The sequence below is a fragment of the Osmerus mordax genome, chromosome 24, assembly GCF_038355195.1.
Source record: "Osmerus mordax isolate fOsmMor3 chromosome 24, fOsmMor3.pri, whole genome shotgun sequence".
In the NCBI taxonomy this organism is placed as follows: domain Eukaryota; kingdom Metazoa; phylum Chordata; class Actinopteri; order Osmeriformes; family Osmeridae; genus Osmerus; species Osmerus mordax.
Window position 1 is genome coordinate 6929443 of NC_090073.1, and position 21951 is coordinate 6951393.

At 50.7% G+C, this 21951-nt stretch overlaps 2 protein-coding genes and 1 long non-coding RNA gene across 3 annotated transcripts; all 3 read left to right on the forward strand.

Moving 5' to 3' along the window:
- Positions 1–1791: 1791 nt before the first annotated feature.
- Positions 1792–5500, forward strand: sema4c (sema domain, immunoglobulin domain (Ig), transmembrane domain (TM) and short cytoplasmic domain, (semaphorin) 4C; the record flags this gene model as incomplete). The annotated part of the gene is given in 5 exon segments (XM_067228452.1): positions 1792–1907; positions 2654–2811; positions 2935–3026; positions 3306–3886; positions 3888–5500. Coding segments are annotated over 5 exon segments (1259 nt in total), but the record flags the coding sequence as incomplete, so codon positions are not given.
- Positions 5501–5548: 48 nt separating this feature from the next.
- LOC136933074 (uncharacterized) lies at positions 5549–7489 on the forward strand. The gene is made up of 2 exons (XR_010874794.1): positions 5549–5851; positions 6175–7489. It is a non-coding gene; the product is annotated as an uncharacterized lncRNA (long non-coding RNA).
- Positions 7490–8760: 1271 nt separating this feature from the next.
- Positions 8761–14856, forward strand: cdca2 (cell division cycle associated 2). Its single transcript, XM_067228489.1, has 14 exons — positions 8761–8796; positions 9079–9253; positions 9382–9515; positions 9658–9820; positions 10000–10151; positions 10521–10628; positions 10752–10848; positions 11088–11404; positions 11658–11706; positions 11797–11871; positions 12024–12370; positions 12676–12750; positions 13071–13236; positions 13695–14856. Exons 2-14 carry the CDS (start codon positions 9082–9084, stop codon positions 14678–14680), a joined length of 2841 nt encoding a protein of 946 aa, XP_067084590.1. The 5' UTR covers positions 8761–8796; positions 9079–9081; the 3' UTR covers positions 14681–14856.
- The last annotated feature ends 7095 nt before the right edge of the window (positions 14857–21951 follow it).

Consider the following 21951-nt stretch of genomic DNA (forward strand, 5'->3'; position numbering starts at 1 on the left):
TAGAGGCAGACACAGGGCAGGTCTCAGATCAGTAGAGCTGTAGAGGCAGACACAGGGCAGGTCTCAGATCAGTAGAGCTGTAGAGGCAGACACAGGGCAGGTCTCAGATCAGTAGAGCTGTAGAGGCAGACACAGGGCAGGTCTCAGATCAGTAGAGCTGTAGAGGCAGACACAGGGCAGGTCTCAGATCAGTAGAGCTGTAGAGGGCAGACACAGGGCAGGTCTCAGATCAGTAGAGCTGTAGAGGCAGACACAGGGCAGGTCTCAGATCAGTAGAGCTGTAGAGGCAGACACAGGGCAGGTCTCAGATCAGTAGAGCTGTAGAGGGCAGACACAGGGCAGGTCTCAGATCAGTAGAGCTGTAGAGGCAGACACAGGGCAGGTCTCAGATCAGTAGAGCTGTAGAGGCAGACACAGGGCAGGTCTCAGATCAGTAGAGCTGTAGAGGCAGACACAGGGCAGGTCTCAGATCAGTAGAGCTGGGGTGGAGGGAGTCCTGTCTTGTTTCCAGACAGATCATGAAGCCTAAATGCTGTACCTCACCATTCAGATCACTGCGGCGCAACATGTGACTGTCGACAGCGGCAACCCTCCCTCGCTTGCTCTCTCTTCCCTCTCTCACTCCTCTCTCTCTCTCTCTCTCTCTTTCACACTTTCCATCTTTGTCTCCATTTCTCTCTCACTCCTCTTCTCTCTCTCTGTCTTTCACACTTTCCATCTTTGTCTCCATTTCTCTCTCACTCCTCTCTCTTTCTCTCTCTTTCACACTTTCCATCTTTGTCTCCATTCCTCTCTCTACCCTGTCTCTTTCTCTCTCAAACTCCCTCCTCTCTTCCCTCCCTTCCTCTCTTCTTTTGCCCCTCCTTGCCTTCTTTTACCCCTCCCTCCCTTCCTCTCTACCTCCCTCCTCCCTCTCTCCCCCTCCCTCCTCCTCTCTCCCCCCTCCCTCCTCTCTCCCCCTCCCTCCTCCTCTCTCCCCCTCCCTCCTCTCTCCCCCTCCCTCCTCCTCTCTCCCCCCTCCCTCCTCTCTCCGCCCTCCCTCCTCTCTCCCTCCTCCTCTCTCCCTCCCCAGTCCCTCCTCTCTCCCTCCTCCTCCTCCTGGCTGGCAGTCCTCCCTTCCTGTCAGCTTTGCAGCACAAACTCCACGGGGCCGTTGGCAGGCGAACACACGGTGCTGATTGGGCCGCGGGCTTGATTAGCTATTAACTGGCAAAGCAGAGCCAGCTGATGGGAAGAGGAGAGGCGACACATCACCGACTATGGGATCTGGGATTAGCAGAGATGGTCCTGCATAGAGAGCAGACAGCGTGACACGTCTGGTGTGTGTGGAGGGGAGGGGGAGAGGCAGGGTCAGTCTCTCACATTATCCGTGGCAGCTTCTCTGTCATGGGTGCAGAAGCAGAGCAGACCGAACCTTAGCACATAAACCTGTCAAACTAAATCGCACACACGAACGCACGCAATTACACCCGCACGCAATTACACCCGCACAAATGTTCACGTCGGAGTCCTCACACACTCATTTCGTCTCTGCAGTCTCACTGTCACGGACACGTGCACACACACACACACACACGCACACCACACGCACACACACACACAAGGCTGGCTCACCAGCTGCAGTGTGCCTTTCAAAGCCACGTAACCTTGTCCACAAAACCCGAGCGGAAAAATAGCGCAATCCTCTAATATTATACTCCTAATTCCCTCCTCTCTTCACACCATTGTCCCCTCCGCTCACACCCTCCTCTCTCCTCGCTCCTCTCTCTTTTCTCCCTCCTTCCTCCACAGCGGACGGCTGGCTCCAGAGGGTGGTGATCCTGGGTTCGGAGGCCCATGTGATTGAGGAGATCCAGCTCTTTGAGTCTCCCCAGCCGGTCGACAGTCTGACCATCTCTCACACCAAGGTAACGCATCTTGTCTCTATCTGTGTCTTTCTCTGCCTCTCTCTCTCTCTGCCTCTCCCTCTCTCTCTCTCTCTCTCCTCTCTCTCTCTCTCTCTCTCTCTGTCTCTGCCTCTCCCTCTTTCTCTCTCTCTCTCTGCCTCTCTTTCTCTCTGCCTCTCTCTCTCTCTCTGCCTCTCCCTCTCTCTCTCTCTCTCTCTCTCTCTCTCTCTCTCTCTCTCTGCCTCTCTCTGCCTCTCTCTCTCTCTCTTTCTCTCTGCCTCTCTCTCTCTCTCTCTGCCTCTCTCTCTCTTTCTCTCTGCCTCTCTCTCTCTCTCTCCCTAACATGTCTGACTGGTGGCATCCAGAGACAGGCAGATCCTTATCTCATTAAAGGGAGCTTACACTGGCCAGTGATTTCATAACAGGCTTTGTGAAAGCACAACCCAACAGGGATGGAGGGATTTGGGAGGGAAACAAAATGTTATTGTAATTGAGAGTGATTATCCCATTATCTCTGATGCCCTTTTCTGACTGGTCCGTTTTTTTCCCCGCTTTTTCATTTTTTATTTGTGTCCCTTCTTTCTCTCTCTCCTTTCTCTCTCTCTCTCCCTCTCCCTCCCTCTCTCTCTCCCTATTTCTCCCTCTCTCCCTCTCCCTCTCTATACATCTCTTTCTACCTCCCTCTCTCCCTCTCTCCCTTCTTCTCCCTCCCTCTCTCTCTCTCTCTCTCCCTTCCTCTCTCTCTCTCTCTCTCTCTCTCTCTCTAGAAGTACTTGTACATTGGTTCTCGTTCAGAGGTTCTCCAGCTGCCCTTGGCCAACTGCAGCCGCTATCAGTCTCAGCCAGACTGTCTGCTGTCCCGGGACCCCTACTGCGCCTGGGACAGCGAGGGCCGCGCCTGTGTCCGCATCGACCTCCACCGCGGGTGAGCTTGCCCCCCCTCGTCCCTTCCCCCCCCCGCCCCTGCTGGCTGGGCAGGGTCAGCCTGTTGCAGCAGACCAGCCTCGTGGCCCGGCTCATGGTTGTGCCCTCCTCTCTGCTCCCTCAGGTCCACCTCCTCCCTGTCGCAGGATCTCATGCTGGAGAGGTTCAGCCGGGGCAAGGCCAAGTTTGACAAGCCCGTCTCCATCCCCAGCCCTGGTGAGTGAGAGAGAGAGGAGAGAGAGAGAGAGAGAGAGAGAGAGAGAGAGAGACTGAGAGAGAGAAACACAGAGAGAGAGAGAGAGAGAGAGAGAGAGAGAGAGATGCCCTACTAGCGGCCCCTGGTGACCAGACGCAATCACTACACAATGCATGTCTAGCAGCTGAGGGAATTAAATTGTCAACAAGTTCACGTCTAATGAATTCAGATGAGCGCCAGGGCGAGTCCCTCTGCGACTGACCCCCCTGCCTCTCTCTCTGTCGCCCCCTGGTGTCCAGATCACTCCCGGCTGCGGAACGTGACGGTGGTGGTGGGCTCGGACATGGTGCTTCCCTGCCAGCTGGTGTCCAACCTGGCCCAGCCCACCTGGGTCCTGAACGACCGGGAGCTCCCGCTGGGCGACCCCGAGGCGGGGGGCCCTCGCTTCGACCGCGCCCTGCGAGCCCTGGTGGTGCCCCAGGCGGGCCAGCTGCAGGCGGGCCGCTACGTGTGCTACTCAGAGGAGCAGGGCGTCAAGTTCCAGACGGAACGCTACCAGGTGGCGGTGGTGGCCAGCGCGCCCGTCTTCATGGAGGCCCGGGCGCCCGACGGCAGCATGGGGCTGTTCTGGGTGCTGGTCATCACGCTGGGCGCGGCCTGTCTGTTGCTCCTGGTGGTGGCGCTGTACCTCCGCAGGCGTCTGAAGCTGGCGTTGGGTAAAGGGGCGGATATGAAGCCCCTGGAGAGCACCCTGGTGTACCCCATCACCCTGCCCAAAGAGCCGCCCACCTTCGTGCCCAGCAAGATGCCCAGCGACGAGGACCGCTTCTGGGAGACGGGCGCCAACTACTACTACTCGGACGGCTCGCTGAAGATCGTTCCCCGGCCACGCCCTGTGCCCCAGCGCCAGCACGTCCTCTCCCAGCGCCATCCCCGGACAGCCCATCCACTCGCCCAGCCGCCTCAGCCTCACCAACATCCGAGGCCAGGGCAGCAACGGCTACATCCGCCTCAACCTGAGCTCGGCTGGGGAGGAGAGGGTTAGCGGGGGCGGCGTGGGGGGAGGCGGGCTGGCCGGAGGGCTGGGCGGGGTGGGGAACGACTACACCAGCCCCTTCAAGGAGGAGTTGAGGAGGACCCTGCAGCAGCGGAGCGTGCTGCCGGACGCCAACCCCGAGGAGTCGTCCGTCTAGCGAGTCCCCGTCCGCGGGGAAATACAACCAACAACTAACCTACCTCCCTCCTTCAAAAGGACCACGCTCTATTTCTTTACCCGGCTCCTCTCTCTCTCTCTCTCTCTCTCTCTCTCTCTCTGTGTCTCTCTCTCTCTCTTTCCCTCCACTGTCTCTCTGCCAATGCCTGTTTGGTTGAGTCTGTGACTGGAGACCATTTTAGCACATAGCATGTCACACACACACACACGGCAAACCCGCTCGGCGTCCTCTCTTGTAATTATCGTGCTCTGGAAGGCGCGTGTCGGTCGCGGTGTCTGGAGTGGTTCGGCGAGGCTCTTTGTTTTCCCCCGCTGTGCCATCCCGAGCTGTGTGCATTTGTATGTGAAGGCAGCAAAACGCATCGCAGCCTGTCTAGAGCATGACAGGAAAACCAACACGCTTGTTTCCATGGGACACGTGGTCCTGTTAAGAATGGACCAATCAGAACATGACAAGGTGTCAGCCCCCTGAGCTGAACCAATAAGCAGGCGGGGGCGGGCAGGAAGATGGAACGACCTGCTCTGCTTCATCCCGTGTCACAATGAGACTTTCTTTTCTGCACTTAAAAAAGGAGAACAGACTCGATTTCATATTAATGAGCCAAGAGAGGGAGAGAGTTCTACAAAAGACTAATTAATCTCAGAGCAAGACGACAATCACGTCCCTCTCTCCGGGGGTCGACCCGGGGAGGAAGGGGTGGAATGAAGAAGAGCGAGAGAGAAATTAAGCTCGAGTGGGAAAGACTCGTGGGGGGGGTGGGGGGGGGTCTTTGTGTGAAGGACAAACTCTCCGACTTTCTCAATTTGTACTTTTTTCACGTCGTCTTTCTCCGGAAAGACTGCTTCTCGACCCCTGCCACGTTCATTTGTGGTGATGGTTTCAATGAAGACGTTGCTATGTGTTCTTTTACTGCGTGTTATGGACTACGGCAGTGTTCAGTGGTGACCAATGGCTTTAAAGCACCCCTTCTGCCAATGAGAATGTGGCACTTAGAAAAACCTCGCCTTTGCCGCACAAAATAGTATAACTCTACAAGTGAACCCCACTAATACACCTATAGAGAAAATAAGACGCATCTACTAATACGTTTTGGGTTATTGGGTTTCCTCCATGCGCGCTTCACTTGGTTCTGTGGCTTTTGGACAGTTTGAATTGAACCCAGTTCCTCAGAACAGCACAGATACAATTGTATTTTCAGACAAAGGTATTGCTTAATATGGGGGGCGGCTGGTGGAATGTAGTTGACTGGTCACTGAGCTGTTGTGAATACAGTGGATATCTTAACAAGTGCTTTGTTTGGGTGGGGGGGGGGGGGGAGGCTTGTACTGCCATAAACAAAGCCCTCCCTTTTGCACCACCCTGAATGCCAAACCTGGAAGTGGATTGTAACTGGACATTACCCTCTGTGGCCCTGACCCGACCCTCATACCGACGCCCGGAGAATGACCTGGAGCCACTGTGGATAACCTGGACACTCTGCAACAGAAGGACACTGTTAAACCACACACCCAACCACACACACACACACACACACTGCTCGTGCTGACGGAGAAATGGGCGGGGTGAGAGATGGATGAGTCAGGTGGAAAGCCGATGTCTCCGGACAGGATGCAGCAGCTCATCGGTCCGAGGTATTGCTTCTTTTCACCTCGTGTCACACTGACAGATTCACACGCTCACAAATGTCATTGGCAGGATCATTTTTAAACTGTCCAAGTCATATGGATAGAAGCGGCTTTCTTTTCAAGATGGTCGGCCCCATTGTAGTAGTTTGCGAGTGTCACTGCAGAAGAGTTTAGTGCTCCGTCTTGTCTTGTCACCTAGAATCATTTGGCCAGGGTCCCATTCACGAACCCTAGAGGCTTGCTTTGTTTTCCGATGGATGAGTATGTTTGGCCACACTAACCTGTCTCTCCTCCTGTCTCTTCTCCTCTTCCTGTGCTTTGTCCTACAGGGATGGCTTTGGTGACACGTCCGCAAGGGCAGGTGGACCACACACACACACACACACAGGGAACGTAAGGACGAGTCTCTTTTTTTCTCTCCCACAATGTAGGGACAGCAGAAGGGGATGTAGTATACTGAACGATCCTTAGGTTGAAGAGGTACTTCACATCAGTGGTTTCCCCCTCGTGTTGCATGACCTTCTCTGCAAATGTACTGTACATCTTTGACTCACATGGTCGCCCTTGTAGAAATGACGGACGTTTCGACTTTTCCAAAACGCCAACTTTCTATCGAAGAAGAAAAACAACATTTTCATATTTATGGTTAAGAGTTGTAAGAACTGGTGACATTGTAAAGTTGTTTACTTTTGCAGTGCCTCTTCACCTTTGGATAAGCCAAAGTAGACTGCGGTTGCTTTTTTTTCTCCCTCTCCGCATCATTCATTTTATTTCATGTTTTATTTCATTCCACTTTTTATATTTAAGTTTATACAGTCCGTCCACTTCACAGAACTGAAGTTGTGAATGCAACGTTCCTGCATATTTAACACAGCGTACAGCGCGGCGCTCCTCCTCAAAGAGAGAGAGAGCGCTCTAGGCTGGTGGACATCCTGTTTACATGTCGGTAGTTATCTACTGGAGCCTATGTCTATCCTGATCTCGACCATGTGAAAGGCTGAATACATTACCAAAACGTAGAACTTTGGAGAGCTTCGTATCCCTCCCGTAACCAAAACAAGTTGCTGTGCTTTCAGAGCAGATCAGATGTTTAATGTGTCTCAATATACTGGTTCAAAGAACCACTTCATTACTAATCTATTAGCCACTGAGACCCTCCAACCCACCAGTTTCAAACCATTAAAGCTCTCTGATGTACATTCTTTTGAGTTAGGCCTTTCAATTTTGCATTCCCTTTTTTTTTTACGTTATGAAAGATACGTTTGGTTATTCTCTAAGATGTAAGACATCTCAGAAACTCATAAAAGGAATATGCAGGTCTCAAGATGAAGAAAAACAATCAGCATGTTATATCTGGATCTGCTAAACATCCATAGAAGTGTTCTCACTTCACGCTATAAGTTGTGTTGCTCTGTGATTATAATTTGTAGTGTTATTATCCTAAATATTGTTTCACATTTGCTCTCCTTTTTGCTTTAAGTTGCAACGGTTCCTGTCTTTTCATGATCTTGTATGTTTGTTTTTAAAGGATGTTTAGTAACTTATTTTGCTTGTACAAACATTACGATATTTATTATCATTGTACATATGTCCTTATTTTTTATATGTGTATATACATACATGAATAAAACGAGACCTCCTCCACTAGTGTGTCTGTGTTTAATAAGGCTTGATGACAACCAATCATCTAATAGGCATCTAAACACACAGTCCTGTTTATAAATAGTGAATGATTAGTAATTGTTAGTAATTGTTCTCCCAGCTTATTTGATGGTGGCACGGAGGCCACATGCTCTCCATAGCCCAGCTGATGCACACAAACACGGACCCAGCTGTGGAAAGCATGAGAGCCAGGCCCAATAAATACACAGCTGGGTCACAGCAACTGCACGCCTTCATCTCGCGCCATCCAGGCCGAGACGGAGGAGAACTCGAGAGGAACACGGAGCATTTACTGATGTGTTGTATGGCCCATGGGAGTGTGGCCTACCGCAATGGATAGGAACAGATAGTGAGAGAAAGAAAATGTATTGTTTTAACAGTGTTCATGCCTTGTTTGGAGGCTAATTAAATGACCAGTGTCATAGGGGAGATATCAGAAGTCTGAAGTGAATATCTAATTTTGGTGGTCAGAGGAAAGGCACAGTCTGCATTTACCAGGCACAGTGTGAAGTAACCACACCTCATGTACTGGGCACGGTGAACTATAATCTCAACTACAGCAAACTACTGCAAATACTTAGTTTCCTATCTAGAATTATATACATAGAGAATACTGAATTTTTCAGGAATACGGAACCCCCGTACTACGGAAACCCACGGGTGACGTTGGTGGATAAATACGTGGCCACTGACATAACACAGAGCGAGCTCAGTATTATAACGCATGAAGCGTGGATAAATTAGATTTTATTTTATTTACATTTTAGGATTTCTAGAATTACATTTAACTGGTCCCCGAATCTGCCACAAACAGAGAATGGTAATTGGCTATTCCGAGGACACGTGATTCCATTTTGGCCTCCTGTTGGCTAGTTCGTATTTAAACTCGTCCCATATGTCGATCACAAAAAAATAGTTCCTAAAACGTTCACACTTGTTATTTCATTTATTAATTATTTAGAAATTGCTTTTTTGGTGCATTTTGTTTGTGTGGGTCAAATAAATATCTTTCCGTAATAGTTTTATAGCAGTTTTATTTAGTTTGCAGGTATAAGGTACCGTTGTTTACTTTTTTTTGCGGAAGGATCTAGTGACATGGCACCTTGTGCGAAAGGACTGGAGCGAATTTTGAATGAGGGTACAACCAACGTAGCGTGTTAGCTGAGTTTGCTAGGTAGTTGCCGGATAGTTATCTATTTAATATGCAATAATTAATACTAAGGTTTATACTTTTTGAAAGATAATCTAGGTCTGTGTTTATTTTTTTTTGGTGAGATTTCACTGGACAGGTAAGATGTGTCTTTTGTGAATGATGATGTAGCAGCTAGGCAGATCTACAGTACAGTAACGAAGTAGTGCATTCTAGATAGCTTGCTAACGTTACAGTTGCTAGCTAGTTAGCTTTGATCTGTAAATATGCCTTCAACATGAAAGGGAACTTAATTGTAAACCTTTGTCACATTTGAAGCTGTATTGCTATCTGTGGTTTTAATCGTAATCTATCTTGCGATCTTGGTTTGACAAGTGAGACTGGTGTTGAATGTGCAGTGGTTCTATTCATGTTTTGTCAGATCATGGCTAGCTCCGAGCTAAACGTGGGCAACATCGATGGTGTTGAAATCCTGACACCATTGGAAGACCAATGCCTCTCCCCCCTAAACAATACTCCCATGGACTTCTCCCTTTTAACAACGTCTCAGCTGGGCATTTCCCCCCAGAGCTTTACCCCATCTTCCAGCCGCAAAGGTAAGGCCTTCTTGAAGTCAGAAACAGGAGTGTTTTATTTAAGACTCGTTATAAAGTACAGTACATTAGTCGTCTACGGTCGCGGTGTACTATCTGGCTAATGGATCCAACTGTTACTGTGTTTTCAGACAAGTCCCGCTTGGCCCAGTTGAAATTGAAACGAAGATCCAATGTCGGTGTCCGTGGCTCACCGGAGACGAACTCTCTCATCCGATACATCGCTCAGCAGAGGATGATGAAAACTCCACCAGCAACTACCGAGGTGAGATCCAGCTTGGTCAGTCGCACAATAGGCCAACACGTCCACGTATTTGTCACTATCTGCCTGCAAGACTGACCTATCTGTTGAGTGCTTATGTTATAAACTCTCTATCTGTGCCACAAACTCTCTATCTGTGCCACAGTCTATCAGTGCGCGCCCCTCTACTCCAAGGGTCTCCAAGCTGAAGCAGGAGATGGCCATCTTCCAAAGCCTTCTGTGTGAAGAGGAGGAAGAGATGCCTGAAAAGATGCCAAGGCAGGAGAATCCATTAGCGGAATGCATCAAGACAAGAAAGGATCTGTCCGGTGAGTCTCCTCTGTTGTCAGAACAATAGAGTATCTCGTTTTTTTTTTGTCACGGCCTGTTTCGCCGACACGACATCACCGCAGCCGGCGAGTATTGAACCTGCCCTCGTGACGCGCGTTGCTCCTGCAACATTCAACGTCTTCCTCCTTGGCTGTGTTGATGGGCGGTGCTTATCTAGATGGGAGGAGTCGAGACGCGTGGAAGGAGAACTGCCCGCCCCCCATGACCCCCCTGCCCAACAAGAGGTGGTGCCCTGGCCTCCTCTGTGAGGGGGAGATTAGGGAGGCCAACGCTCCTACCCTCCAGCACAGCCTGCTGAAGACACGTGAGGTAACACACTGAGCCTACACATTACTGTCACATAGACTCAACACCAAAGGCCCTTTACATACCTTTTGGATTGGCTTGAGTGTCTTTTTTCAGTGTCCTACTCTAAATCGTGTGATTTATAACTAGTTGTAAACTTATGTTGTTCATTTGTTCTGTATATTTAGAATGTGCTACTGTACCTATGCAGATATGATATGTCCCATTGTACCTACTGCATGTGGATATAGTATGTCCCACTGAATGTGGTATGGAAAGTATAGAAAGTATACTTTCTATACCAACTATATCAACCTATCGTATGATATAGTTCATCCTACTGCCACCACGATGTGCTGGTAGCCTGTAAACTGTGTCACCCTCCGTGCGCAGGATGCAGTTGACCAGGACAGAGCACAGCTACCGCCTGGGCTTGAAGTCCCCGTGAGCCCCTCACCCCCCCAGCCCCCTCCAACACACTCTCCTGCCAAGGAGCAGCAGGTGAAACACACACACACACGCCGGTGACAGCCTCTTGTGAAGACCTTGCTGACTTGTTGGCGCTCTTCACCAGGTGCTTGCTCCCAGGCCTCACCTCTGTCTCCCTCCTCGTCTCCCCTCCAGGACAGCTTCCCCGAAGCGGGGGCTGGGCCGGGGGACGCCGGGCCGCCTCTGCCCCCTCCGTTCTGTATGCCTTCATCCCCGGAGCCCAACCGCAAAGGTAGACCCCCCTTCTCCCTCCTCCAGACCTCAGCAGCCCACCCTTCACTGCCCTCTACAGCATGGATGGGAGGTGTTATTGCAGACAAAATATTCTTAACAGTCCACACACACACACAGTGGAGACAAGGGAAGCAGCGAAGAGCCCCTTAATTTATCGTCTGCTAACAGTGTTTTACGGCTGAACGAAGCTCCTCTGCAGAGGGTAAATGTAACACGCCTTCCCCCCTCCCCCCCCAGATGGCGATCCCTCTGCTAACTCCGCCGTCCGAAAGAAGCGCGTTCGTTTCGGTGCTCCCCTCTCGCCGGAGTTCTTCGACAAGAACCTGCCCCCCAGCACCCCTCTCCAGAAGGGGGCCACGCCGGCCCGCGCGCCCCCGCCGTCGGCAGGGGGGTCCCAGGTGCGCTCCGTGCTGAAGACCCCCCAGAGGAGCCAGTCCACCTCTGCGCTCCCCCAGCTTGACTTCAGCAGCCCCTCCGGGGCCTCCCCACCTCTCAGGAGGGGGCCTCAGGAGACCTGTGTGGGCAGGGGGGCCGGCGCTGACACCCTGGGAGAGGTAAATCTTAATTTCAGGGGTGTTGTTTTTACTACCAAACACTCACTCTCAAACCTTGAAAATGAGGGGTTTTGATCAAAGGCTGTGTCGTGGTGGTTTCTGTGGTACTCAGGTACTTTTCTCGTGCATACAGGAATCAGAGGAAATGCTAAACTGGTGTTAATTTATACTAGAGCTCCCCCCTGGTGGTATAACAAAAGAACCATTACAACAGTTTCTCTTTCTGATTATTAATTTCTTTCCCCCCCTGCAGATTGCTTTCACCGTGGATGACAGTGAAAGGTCATTGGTGGAGGAGACAGGTTAGTCGTGTATTACTGGTGACTGCTGCTCTGGAGACAGTTTAACCAGGCGGGCCGGGATGTGTTCTAATATGCTTGTTGTTCTGTCAGACGTGACCTGGGAGACCCAGCCGCTGGACTTGAACGCAGCATTCCGTGAGGTTCTGTTTACGGAGGCCTTACGAGGTGAGCCCCGCTTCTCTCTTATCCTCTCTCCGTCCCTCCAGTCTCCCCCTGGGTCTACCCCCCGCCTGTCACCCCCCGCCTGTCACCCCCCCCCCCCCCCCCCCCCCAGCCTGCCACCTCCCGGCTTTGTGACGTGTTATCTGAGGTGTCAGTGTGTGTCAGCCTGGAGACTAAAGCCTCAGTTGTGTTTGCAGTAGATCCACCCTCGGAGCTAGAGTCTGACTCCAATCCTGCCACAAACCCTGTCCTGGGGCCTGAACCAGAGGATGTGGGTGCCCCAGCCTCAGCCCCTGTCCTGGGGCCTGAACCAGAGGATGTGGGTGCCCCTGTCCTGGGGCCTGAACCAGAGGATGTGGGTGCCCCTGTCCTGGGGCCTGAACCAGAGGATGTGGGTGCCCCTGTCCTGGGGCCTGAACCAGAGGATGTGGGTGCCCCTGTCCTGGGGCCTGAACCAGAGGATGTGGGTGCCCCAGCCAGTTCTAACAGCAGGAAGAGGAAGGTCTGTATCTTCTCCCACAGCATCATCTAGTATTACTAGTGCCTGAGATCCATGGCTCCATAGCTTAGTGCAGCTCAACAATGCCTGCTAACTCGTTTATATTTTTGTCGCTGGGCAACACACCTGCCGACTTCCTTCCCTCTGTCTCATGTGTATATATCTCTCTCTCCCTCCCTCTCATGTGTATATATCTCTCTCTCCCTCCCTCTCTCGTGTATATCTCTGTCTCTCTCCCTCCCTCTCATGTGTATATCTGTCTCTCTCCCTCCCTCTCATGTGTATATCTGTCTCTCTCCCTCTCACAGCAGCCTGAGGAGGTAGAGCCTTTGATGAAGAGGTCAACACGATCTGCTGCCAAGTCTGCGGGTGTGAAGTTGAAGGTGAGACTGGCTCTCCTCTCTCTCTCTCTCTCTCTCTCTCTCTCTCTCTCTCTTTGTCTCCTGCCTCCCTCTCCCTGTCTGCAAACTCTCTCTGTCTTCTCCTTCTCTCCTCCCTCCCCCCTCTCCTCCGCCTGTCTCCTCTGCCCTCCTCTCCCAGTCTGGGCTGTCTGTCTTCAGGGAGCGGGCACAGAGGAAGCGGCTCGTCTCTCCGTGACTCTGCATCCGAGAGCCGCCCTCATCGCCCGCAGTCACGGGATTAGCTGTTTGCTCGTGGTTTAGAGAGGCCGGAGCTTTACGGGTGCGTGTGTGCGTGTGTTCAGAAGGCGTCGGCGAGGCGAGGCTGGGGGTGTAAGGAGGTGGACCGCTCGCTGTACGGCTCCAGAGCGTACGCCTCCAGGGACCCGGCGCTGAGCCCCATCACCGAGACCCTGCCCTCCGCCAGCCGCTCCCCCACACCCCAGCGGCCCCGCGCCAGCACACACACAGGTACTCCCTCTGGCCACACACACACACAGGTACTCCCTCTGGCCACACACACACACACACAGGTACTCCCTCTGGCCACACACACACACACACAGGTACTCCCTCTGGCCACACACACACACAGGTACTCCCTCTGGCCACACACACACACACACAGGTACTCCCTCTGGCCACACACACACACACACAGGTACTCCCTCTGGCCACACACACACACACACAGGTACTCCCTCTGGCCACACACACACAGGTACTCCCTCTGGCCACACACACACACACACACACAGGTACTCCCTCTGGCCACACACACACACAGGTACTCCCTCTGGCCACACACACACACACAGGTACTCGTTCTGGCCACACACAGGTACACACTCTAGCTACACACACAGATACCAATATGTCCTTTCTTGTGGTCCAGCATGGTCCTGACGTATCCTCTCCACCACCCTCAGACAAAACCCAGGAGTCCGACCCTTCACCGGCTCTGGGTGACGTCATCATGGCCGCCAAACTTTGGCGCCAGCGCTTCGGAACCTCGACCAATGAGAGCACGGCGGGAGCTCCCGACCCCTGTGACGGAGAGCCGGAGACCCCTGCGCCTTCTGGCGCCCTCTCTACCAGGAGGACCCCCAGGAGGGGGTCGGGGCCCAGGACCGAGACCCCGGGGAGGGGAAGAGGTCGAAAGGTCAGCGTCCCGGCCGATCATTGGCTAAGCGAAGTACCCGAGGGACATTCGGAGAGCCACAGCGAGCAGCCATGCGGTGACCAGACGGCAGCCCTGGAGGACGCAGGTTCCAGCCCTCCCTCTCGCACGCCAGCCCAGGAATCCCCACCACCCTGCCCCCCCTCGGGAACCACCGACCAGGAAGCAGACCCAGAGCAGGTGCCGGTCAGCCTGGTAAAAGAGAGGCCCAGCCAGAGGCGGTTCAAGGCTGCTATTGGGCGCTCTCGAGGCAGGAAGATGTCCCCGCTACCCCCCAGCACCATCGGCGAGGAGCTCACAGCCCAGCCAGGGGAGCCCCAGCCAGGGGAGCCCCAGCCAGGGGAGGGCGTGGAGGGGCGAGGGAGGCCCCACGGAGCCAGCCAGGCAGAGGACGACCCCCACAGCTCGGAGGGATGCGCGTCTGACGGGCCGGACCCCTTCCTGCCCGCCTGGCACCAGCTGGAGTTCAGCATCGAGGACGTCCTGAGACCCCGGGCCAGCAGGGGGCAGCGCTCGGTACGCCGCAGCCTCCGGAACCACAGTAGCCAGGAGGCGGCGGGGATGGGCGCCGGCCTGGCCTGGGTGCCCCACACGTCCCCTGACTCCCTCAGGGCCGTACGCAGGAAGACCAGGGGCCGGCGCGGCTCAGCCACCCTCCTGCAGCCTCCCCTGCAGCCTCCCCTGCCACAGGAGCTGGACCCTGGGAGGACGGAGGAGCCAGAACCAGCCCACTGACGTGGGGGAAACCCAGAAAGGTGGACCCAGAACACTGTTTAAAAGTCTTTGACCTTGGTTACGAAGTTTCTTGTTTTGTTAAATGAGTTTAAAAAACCCTCATTTTATGTGATGGATCTGCAGTGATTTCATGTTGGATTTGTACAGTTTCACCTGTGAATGCTGTATCCATTAAATTTTACGAACATATCTTTCGAAACAACCATTATTTTCCTTCTAAAGAAAGCAACTACTGAGGATTCATGCTGGGGCTGTTAGTGATTTGTAGCTGGTTTCCTAAAACCCAGGAAATCTATAACCTGGAAGCACAATCATCTCCTCTGACTATCTACCAATCAATACACAGCCACTCAATTAGTAATCAGAGTGCATGCACGACTTCACCCTCGAAAGCTGGTGAACGAAGATGCAGTGGTCAATGTGTTCCTCACTTCTCACTGAAAATGGGTCTTGATGGTCGGAAAATGATGACAGGGCTTCTCAACTATTTCTGTTTTGAACAGTCTATTATTAGAGGGAGAGAGAGATGTCTTAATGGACTGGGATGCAGCTTGTCAGGCATTACACACTGGTAAGTGCTGATGCGAGGGCAACAGCTAGTGACAAATGAATACTCGATGGTGAGTAAATTGGCTGAATGAGTATGGCTGGCGATGTGCTTGTCATATCAGAACGTGGCCACCAGAGGGCGCAACACTTAAAACAAATCTTAATGTCATTTAGGGACATTTAAATCCATTTTATAGGGCACGTAATATCAAACATGGTTTAATTTGGTTTAATCTGTCTATAAAACCAAGTGGAGAAGGTGACCTCGGTGACTAAAATAACAGGCGAACTGGCTGCTAAATGATATTGACCTTATCTATTACTGGGCAATTTATACCAAGCTTCAAGAGTAAACTTTTGAGACGGGTGATTTTGGTCTGTTTCTTGTGAAGGTCTTGTTTTCCCTGTGGAAGATTGATGGCTAAACTCATGAGACTGTTAGGGAGGCTGATGGGCACATGTTTCCATCTAGTGGACAGAGCTGGAACTTCACACACATTAAGCCATCCATCTGCCTGTCTAAGCCAGTTGACATATATCAATTTATACGTCCACGGTACAGATGGAAACACTATGGCAAGACACGTTGTTAAAGGTCAATTGTGTCCGCCTGCTTTGTTTCCAGACGTTTCATGTTGGGGTTTTTTTTCCCCTCTTAAAAATAGATTAAATCTCTATCTTAATGACACGTGAGCATATAACCTCTTTGTTCCACAGCAGACATATTGTGCTCAGGATTCGACCAATTACATGGCTTTATTTCTTTTTCTCTATTAAACTGTTTAATGTGTTATAATTGGAGTGTGTAGGTGAATATGCCGCCACCTACTACTTTATGGGTGTGTGTGCTTGCGTGTGTGCTTGTGTGTGTGTGTTGAATAGCCCTCCACCTTTGTGCTGGTCTGTTTTTCCCTCCTAAGTGTGTGTCGGGTGTGAAGCCTCAGTCTCCTGGCAGACGGGCACACAGGCATACAGAAGACGGCTTAACACAAGAACAATGGGGTCCTTTGACCACAACGACGCCCCCAAGACATGTGGCCTCTTGTCACCGTGGCAACCCCCCATGGGATAGCGGGGCGAGCTGACAGCTGGGGAGGACGAGTAACAAAAATGGAGTCCATTTCTTTCCACTGAACCTCTCCTGGTCTGCCCTCCGTCTCTCTTAATCATCGCTGTGTGCGATGGAGTTTTACCGCACTACCCAGCTGTTGCAATGAAAATTCATGTGCTTCTGCTGTGCCCGGCCTCCAGACTAGATAACACATTTCAGGGCCTCCTATCCTGAAAGAGTGTTTAACACCAAGTGATAAATCAACTGCTCTTGTTTCCTTTGCGTGTAAATGACACTGACTACTCAATCATGAATAATTATTTGCGATTATGAGTGATTTATTGGATTTTTAACTGCATTTCTAGCCTTTGCAGACTAATAAAATTACAGCTTTGGATCCAAGGCTTGGTAGAGACTTCCAGAATGTTCCAAAGAATGTTCCAGAGGGTTCTGTTCTGCTTTGGAGTGCTCAGTCTCTAATATGGCCCTGTCTCTTCAGCCCTCCACCCCAGACACTGTCACCTCTCTTCTGCCTCTCCCTACCTGCCTCTTCTCTCCCCCCTGCTCTCCAACCTCCCCCTGTATCCCCCTTCCTCTCCTGCCTCCCCCCGTCTCCCCCCCCCCCCCGCTCTCCTTTGTCTTCTACCTCTCCCTTCTCTCCCCCCTGTCCCCCCGCGCCCCCTCCCCTGTCTCCCCCTGCTCTCCTATAGGGCTCAGGACAGCAGGGGGGCAGCAACAAAGAGGCAGACAGCACCACGAGCCAGGATCCATGTGGGTTGTTACTCGCATCTGTTGAGCTGGTAAGTCTGTTCCTCGCCCTGGCGCTGGGCTGCTGTCCATGAACATGTGTCCTCCTGGCCCGGGGCACTTCCAAGCAAACGCATAAACACGAGTCCGATTTGAAGAAAGGGGTCCCTGCTCACGTGGTGGTGGTTTGCTAGCGAGAGAAGATGCGTGACCTGTTCCAGCAGGACTGGGCAGTAACATACCAGTACAAGTCTGGGCGAGAGGATCTCTGACTGACACCATCTTAGGATCTGTGCTCGGAGTGATATTCAGATCATGCTGAGGGTGTCTGTGGGTCTAGTAGAGACGCTCTCTCCACAGGTTGGCTAGGGTGAGGATTGTTTGGATCATCTAGACGGTGGCGTGATTAGGCTTGTGATCCATCTGCCGCTGATGGCTCATTATGCTAAGTGGGCTAACCATGATCAAGACTACTGCAAATACGTTCGCTGCGTTTGACTTTGTCTGGATGAAAGGTCTCGATGTTGTAGTCCTGGAGCATAAGGCCCATTGGCGTGTCGTCCCAGGAAACTCGAAGAAAAGTTTTCAAACGGTTTTCGATTACCGTTTGAGTTTGACCTTGTCTGACCAGGGTGTCCTGGGTAAACGCCGGGCGACTTTGCGGCGACGGACGTCGACAGTCGAGGTCTGATGGGGATCTGCGGGACTGCTGAGGAGTGGACTAGGCTTGACACATGTCCACTGTGATTAACGAGCAGGTGTTTGGGTCAGTGTTAAGTAAATGGAGCCATTATGAATGACCTTCCTGCTCTCTGTTTGCAGTAGCAATGATGACTTCCAGGCTGTGGCGGCAGAGGATGTTCGGAGTCCAGCGCCTGAGGGGGATTTGTGGAGGGAAACGTTGTCTGAGATAGAGGGGTTAAGTTGTGGTTGACTGATGACCCGTTAAGGAGGAAGTTCACGAACACTGGGCCCCTGTGGAAAAGAGACTGGATAGAACATACCCGCGGTGGATTGGGAAGGGGTACAGTTCAATGCTGGAGTATTTGACTGCGGGAGGAATTCATCGAGGGGCACCCTCCTCCATAGGCCAAATTGACAAGCTGTGGTTCTTTAATGTTTGAGGAGAGATCTCGTTTACGTAGTTGAATTAGATGAGAGTAGATGATTTGACATCCTTTTAAGTGGTTTAGTTGGGTTTTGTGAGGCGTGACCGGTATTCTGATTCATCACTTTGATGACAGCAAATGTATCTGTACTCATAATGTTGGAGCCAATCAATTATTCAGTCTGCAGTCTCATTTTTAAATGACTATCAATATATAATACGGCTCTCTTATCTGGATCACTCTGTTGGCACAGAGGGAGTGACAACCATGCAGAGCTTAACACTGATGTGAATATAATCACTTAATTTTGGACTGGGTTTAATCAGTATTAACACAGGTGTTTACTATTACCGTGAACTTGAATGACTTAACAATATAAAAACAGGATTCAGTCTGATTCCTTTTTTTGGGGTCTGGAAATACCAGGAGGTCATATCAGTAAAGCGCCAAACACTCTGTTTAAGTAAAGAGCATCAATTTTCTCCATTATCTGTCTTTTATAATGATTCCTGACTGACTGGTTGGGGCCAGTGAACAACATATCTTCTAATCATGCATAAAATGAAAAGGGGTTTATGTCAAAAAGCTGATTACATTTAAGAGGCTACTGAGCAGGACTGGTAGAATGTGTGTGTGTGTGTGTGTGTGTGTGTGTGTGTGTGTGTGTGTGTGTGTGTGTGTGGAAGGGGGATTAGGGTCTTCAGTGTGTGAAGACAGAGGGGGAGACCAGACAGACAATGACAGCAGCCCCCCCCCCCACACACACACACACACCAATAGGCCCACAGGAATGTGAGAGGGTCCTGGGAGGGGGGGGGGGGTATTGTTGTCTGACGTGCGTCCTGCTCTGAAAATACGAGCCCACTGAACCACTCTGGTCTTCAACACTCGGAAGGAGTCTAGAGGGACCAGACACGCACGGCCCAGGAAACACACATGACATCATAGACACCACATCAGTCATGTCACACACACTGGTAACGCAGACAGGAACGCAGCTTCGCATCTGGGACAAGGAGTTAAAAAAGCAGAATTCTTTCAAATGTAAGGGCTTTCCAAATGTGTACAAATTCAATGTTCCTTGTCTCCTTTTCAAGCGATGGTTGTCTGGCTCTTCAGTATCAATGACTACCAGCCCTGGGGGAGGCCACAGCTCTAAACCTGCAGGTGTCCCAGCTGGACAAAGGAGATCTGACCCACTGAGCAAACTGGGGGGTGAACAGCCCCCTAAAAGCACCACAGAATGAACAGAGACTCGCCCCAGTGTTAAGCCCCTAATGTGTTCAGTTTCGTTTCATATTGTTGGTGTAGAGGACATTACACTGCAACATGCAACCAGCTGCGAGGCTGAGTCTAAGATGTCTGTGGTTTTTGAATCTGGAAATCTGGAAGAGAGCCTGGACTAAAACCAGAAGCATTTGGCTATGAAAAAATTAGGGAATTGTTAATGTTAAGGTAAAGTAAGGCCTTCTACTATGAGGGCCATTTCTATTTCAAACCAACACGCTTCTTCAAGGACTCTCAGATTTTTCGAGCGGAAAGGCAAACCTGTCAGAGGTGTTTCCGAGGTAATATCTATCATTGTTACCGAACACAGAATGGGGCCGCGGGGATTTATTGCATTAATGTCAGAAGTGTTTGTGCATGTTAATTACCTTGTCAGAAATCCACCTCAGAATGTCTGCAACAGGAAAGGACTGTAAGCCGCATGTGAGACAATTGATTTGTCAGACCTAATAGCTTTCCACAGTTTCTTTTGTTTCTCAATGGCTGATGTCTTTGACGTGGAAGTGTCCTCCAGGGCACTTCACAGCACTCCCACGGTTCTAGTGGCTTGGAGGTAAATTTGTGTTTTCAGGGGGTTACAGATTAAAAGAGTGCTTCAGTGCTTTAGGTGTGAATAAGGTGTCTGGCTTGACTTTCACTTCAATCCCTCGAGTGAGTGTCCAGACGAGGCCCCTGGTCTGGGGTTTCCAACAAGCTGCACTTCACCTTCCAGCTGCTCTATGTCCCCTGTGGAGGGAGGGGAACAGAGGCCGAGGGTGGGGGCAGGGTGGGGGGCACGCTCTTGGGCGGACAGGCCCTGGAAATTTCCGTTGTACGTTTCAGCCCATTCCAGGATGGGTGGGGTGTGAGCAATGGAGTTGGGGTTTTGGGACTTGGCCAGGAGCCAGCCAAAGCAGGAAGCTTGCTAGTTCACACGGACAAAAGCAGTCCCTGCCGCTGCTTAGCTATCTGTGCAGGGCTCCATCACCCAACCCCCCCCCCCCCCCCCCCCCCCAAACAGGATCTTTGCACAGTTATATTGGTCTGGTTTGGGGCACAGAGAGGCTGCAGTCTCAGGAAGCTACAATAAAAAGCTAGTTTTCTACAATCCAGATGTCCTTTAACCTGGTTTGTTTGTGTGATTTGATCCATAAAACGACAAGATAAAATCCCAAAGAGGGTTTTACACATTGTAAACTATCCCCAAGCTGAACCGTGTTTTCACTTCACAGAGTCACACTTGTGTTGCACTGCCGGGCAGAACAGGTCACAAGGATTCCACTTCAGAAATAACATATCAGCTGCCAAAGGTTTTGCTTCTGTATGGCTCCACAAGAAACATAGGGAGTCAGGTGGCTGAGCGGTTAGTGAAGCGGGCTAGTAATCTGCTGAAGGTTGCCAGTTTGATTCCCCGGCTGTGCCAAATGACGTTGTGTCCTTGGGCAAGGCACTTCACCCTACTTGCCTCGGGGAGAATGTCCCTGTACTTACTGTAAGTCGCTCTGGATAAGAGCGTCTGCTAAATGACTGAAGAAGAATAGCATCTCGGAACGTCTCCGCAAAGGACCGTTTATAAGCACCATCATTTACCAAAACAAAACAGCCATTTGTTGCTTCTGTTTATCTGGATTGAAAACCATAAATCAAACCTGCTGTTCCCTGTTGTTGGATATGTATCAGTGGACAACACTACTGTCATGGCATTATTAATTCATGTCTATTGCAAAGATAGATATGATTTAGGTTCCCAGGAGTTTTATCCATCTGTTATACATGCGCGATGTAAGGGAGGCTCGCATAGGATAGACTGTTTATTACTTTACATTCAATCAATGCATTATTATCTCACTGTGTATCGCCTATCAATCTTAAATAATACACAACCTGGAAAATCTATGAGATTCACTAATGTGCTCTCTAAATGATCCGCATGTACCTCTAAATGTGATGGGCTGTCCTTAATTATTGGTGTCTGACACGGGAAAACCTTAGAACTAATTGCTCCCTATATGGCTTCATAATGTCTCTCTGAGGACTGTTGTGCAGATAATTTTACACAAAGCTTTAGGTAATTTGATTTGGCGCCCAGAGAGGGGAGCTTTGCCGTTCTAATAGAAAAGGGAATGTTAAGTCACTGTTCACAGGTGTTTCCTTATATTATGGTTTTAGTTTACTATCGTTTGGTGGTTGTCAGAACATACATTATTTCACATGAGCAACAAGCTGTTTTTAGATTAGCTAAATTAAGTTATAGGCTAATGGACAGTTTTAAACAAATAGCTGTTTCTACACTATCACATGTAATAATATAATTATCATATAATTAATCATCTATCAATATATACATATAGTGTTATATAATTATAGAAATCACTGAGTACTTGATAGATTATAACATGCCTTTGTGCATTAATACCATATTAACCCATGAAAAAAAAGATCAGTAATGTGTGAAAATGGTCACCTGTCGTTTCATTTGTGATAAAGGCGCGTTCTGGTATGGTTAAATGCTGCTTGGCATTGCGGGCAATTTACATAATCGTTTTAGT

Bases quoted from the DNA above. Each gene is read 5' to 3' on its own strand.
- cdca2 (XM_067228489.1), top strand. From the start codon at position 9,082: ATGGCTAGCTCCGAGCTAAACGTGGGCAACATCGATGGTGTTGAAATC. The intron at 11,707-11,796 runs GTTAGTCGTGTA...TTGTTCTGTCAG, and splicing joins GTCATTGGTGGAGGAGACAG to ACGTGACCTGGGAGACCCAG. The intron at 13,237-13,694 runs GTACTCCCTCTG...CACCACCCTCAG, and splicing joins CCGCGCCAGCACACACACAG to ACAAAACCCAGGAGTCCGAC.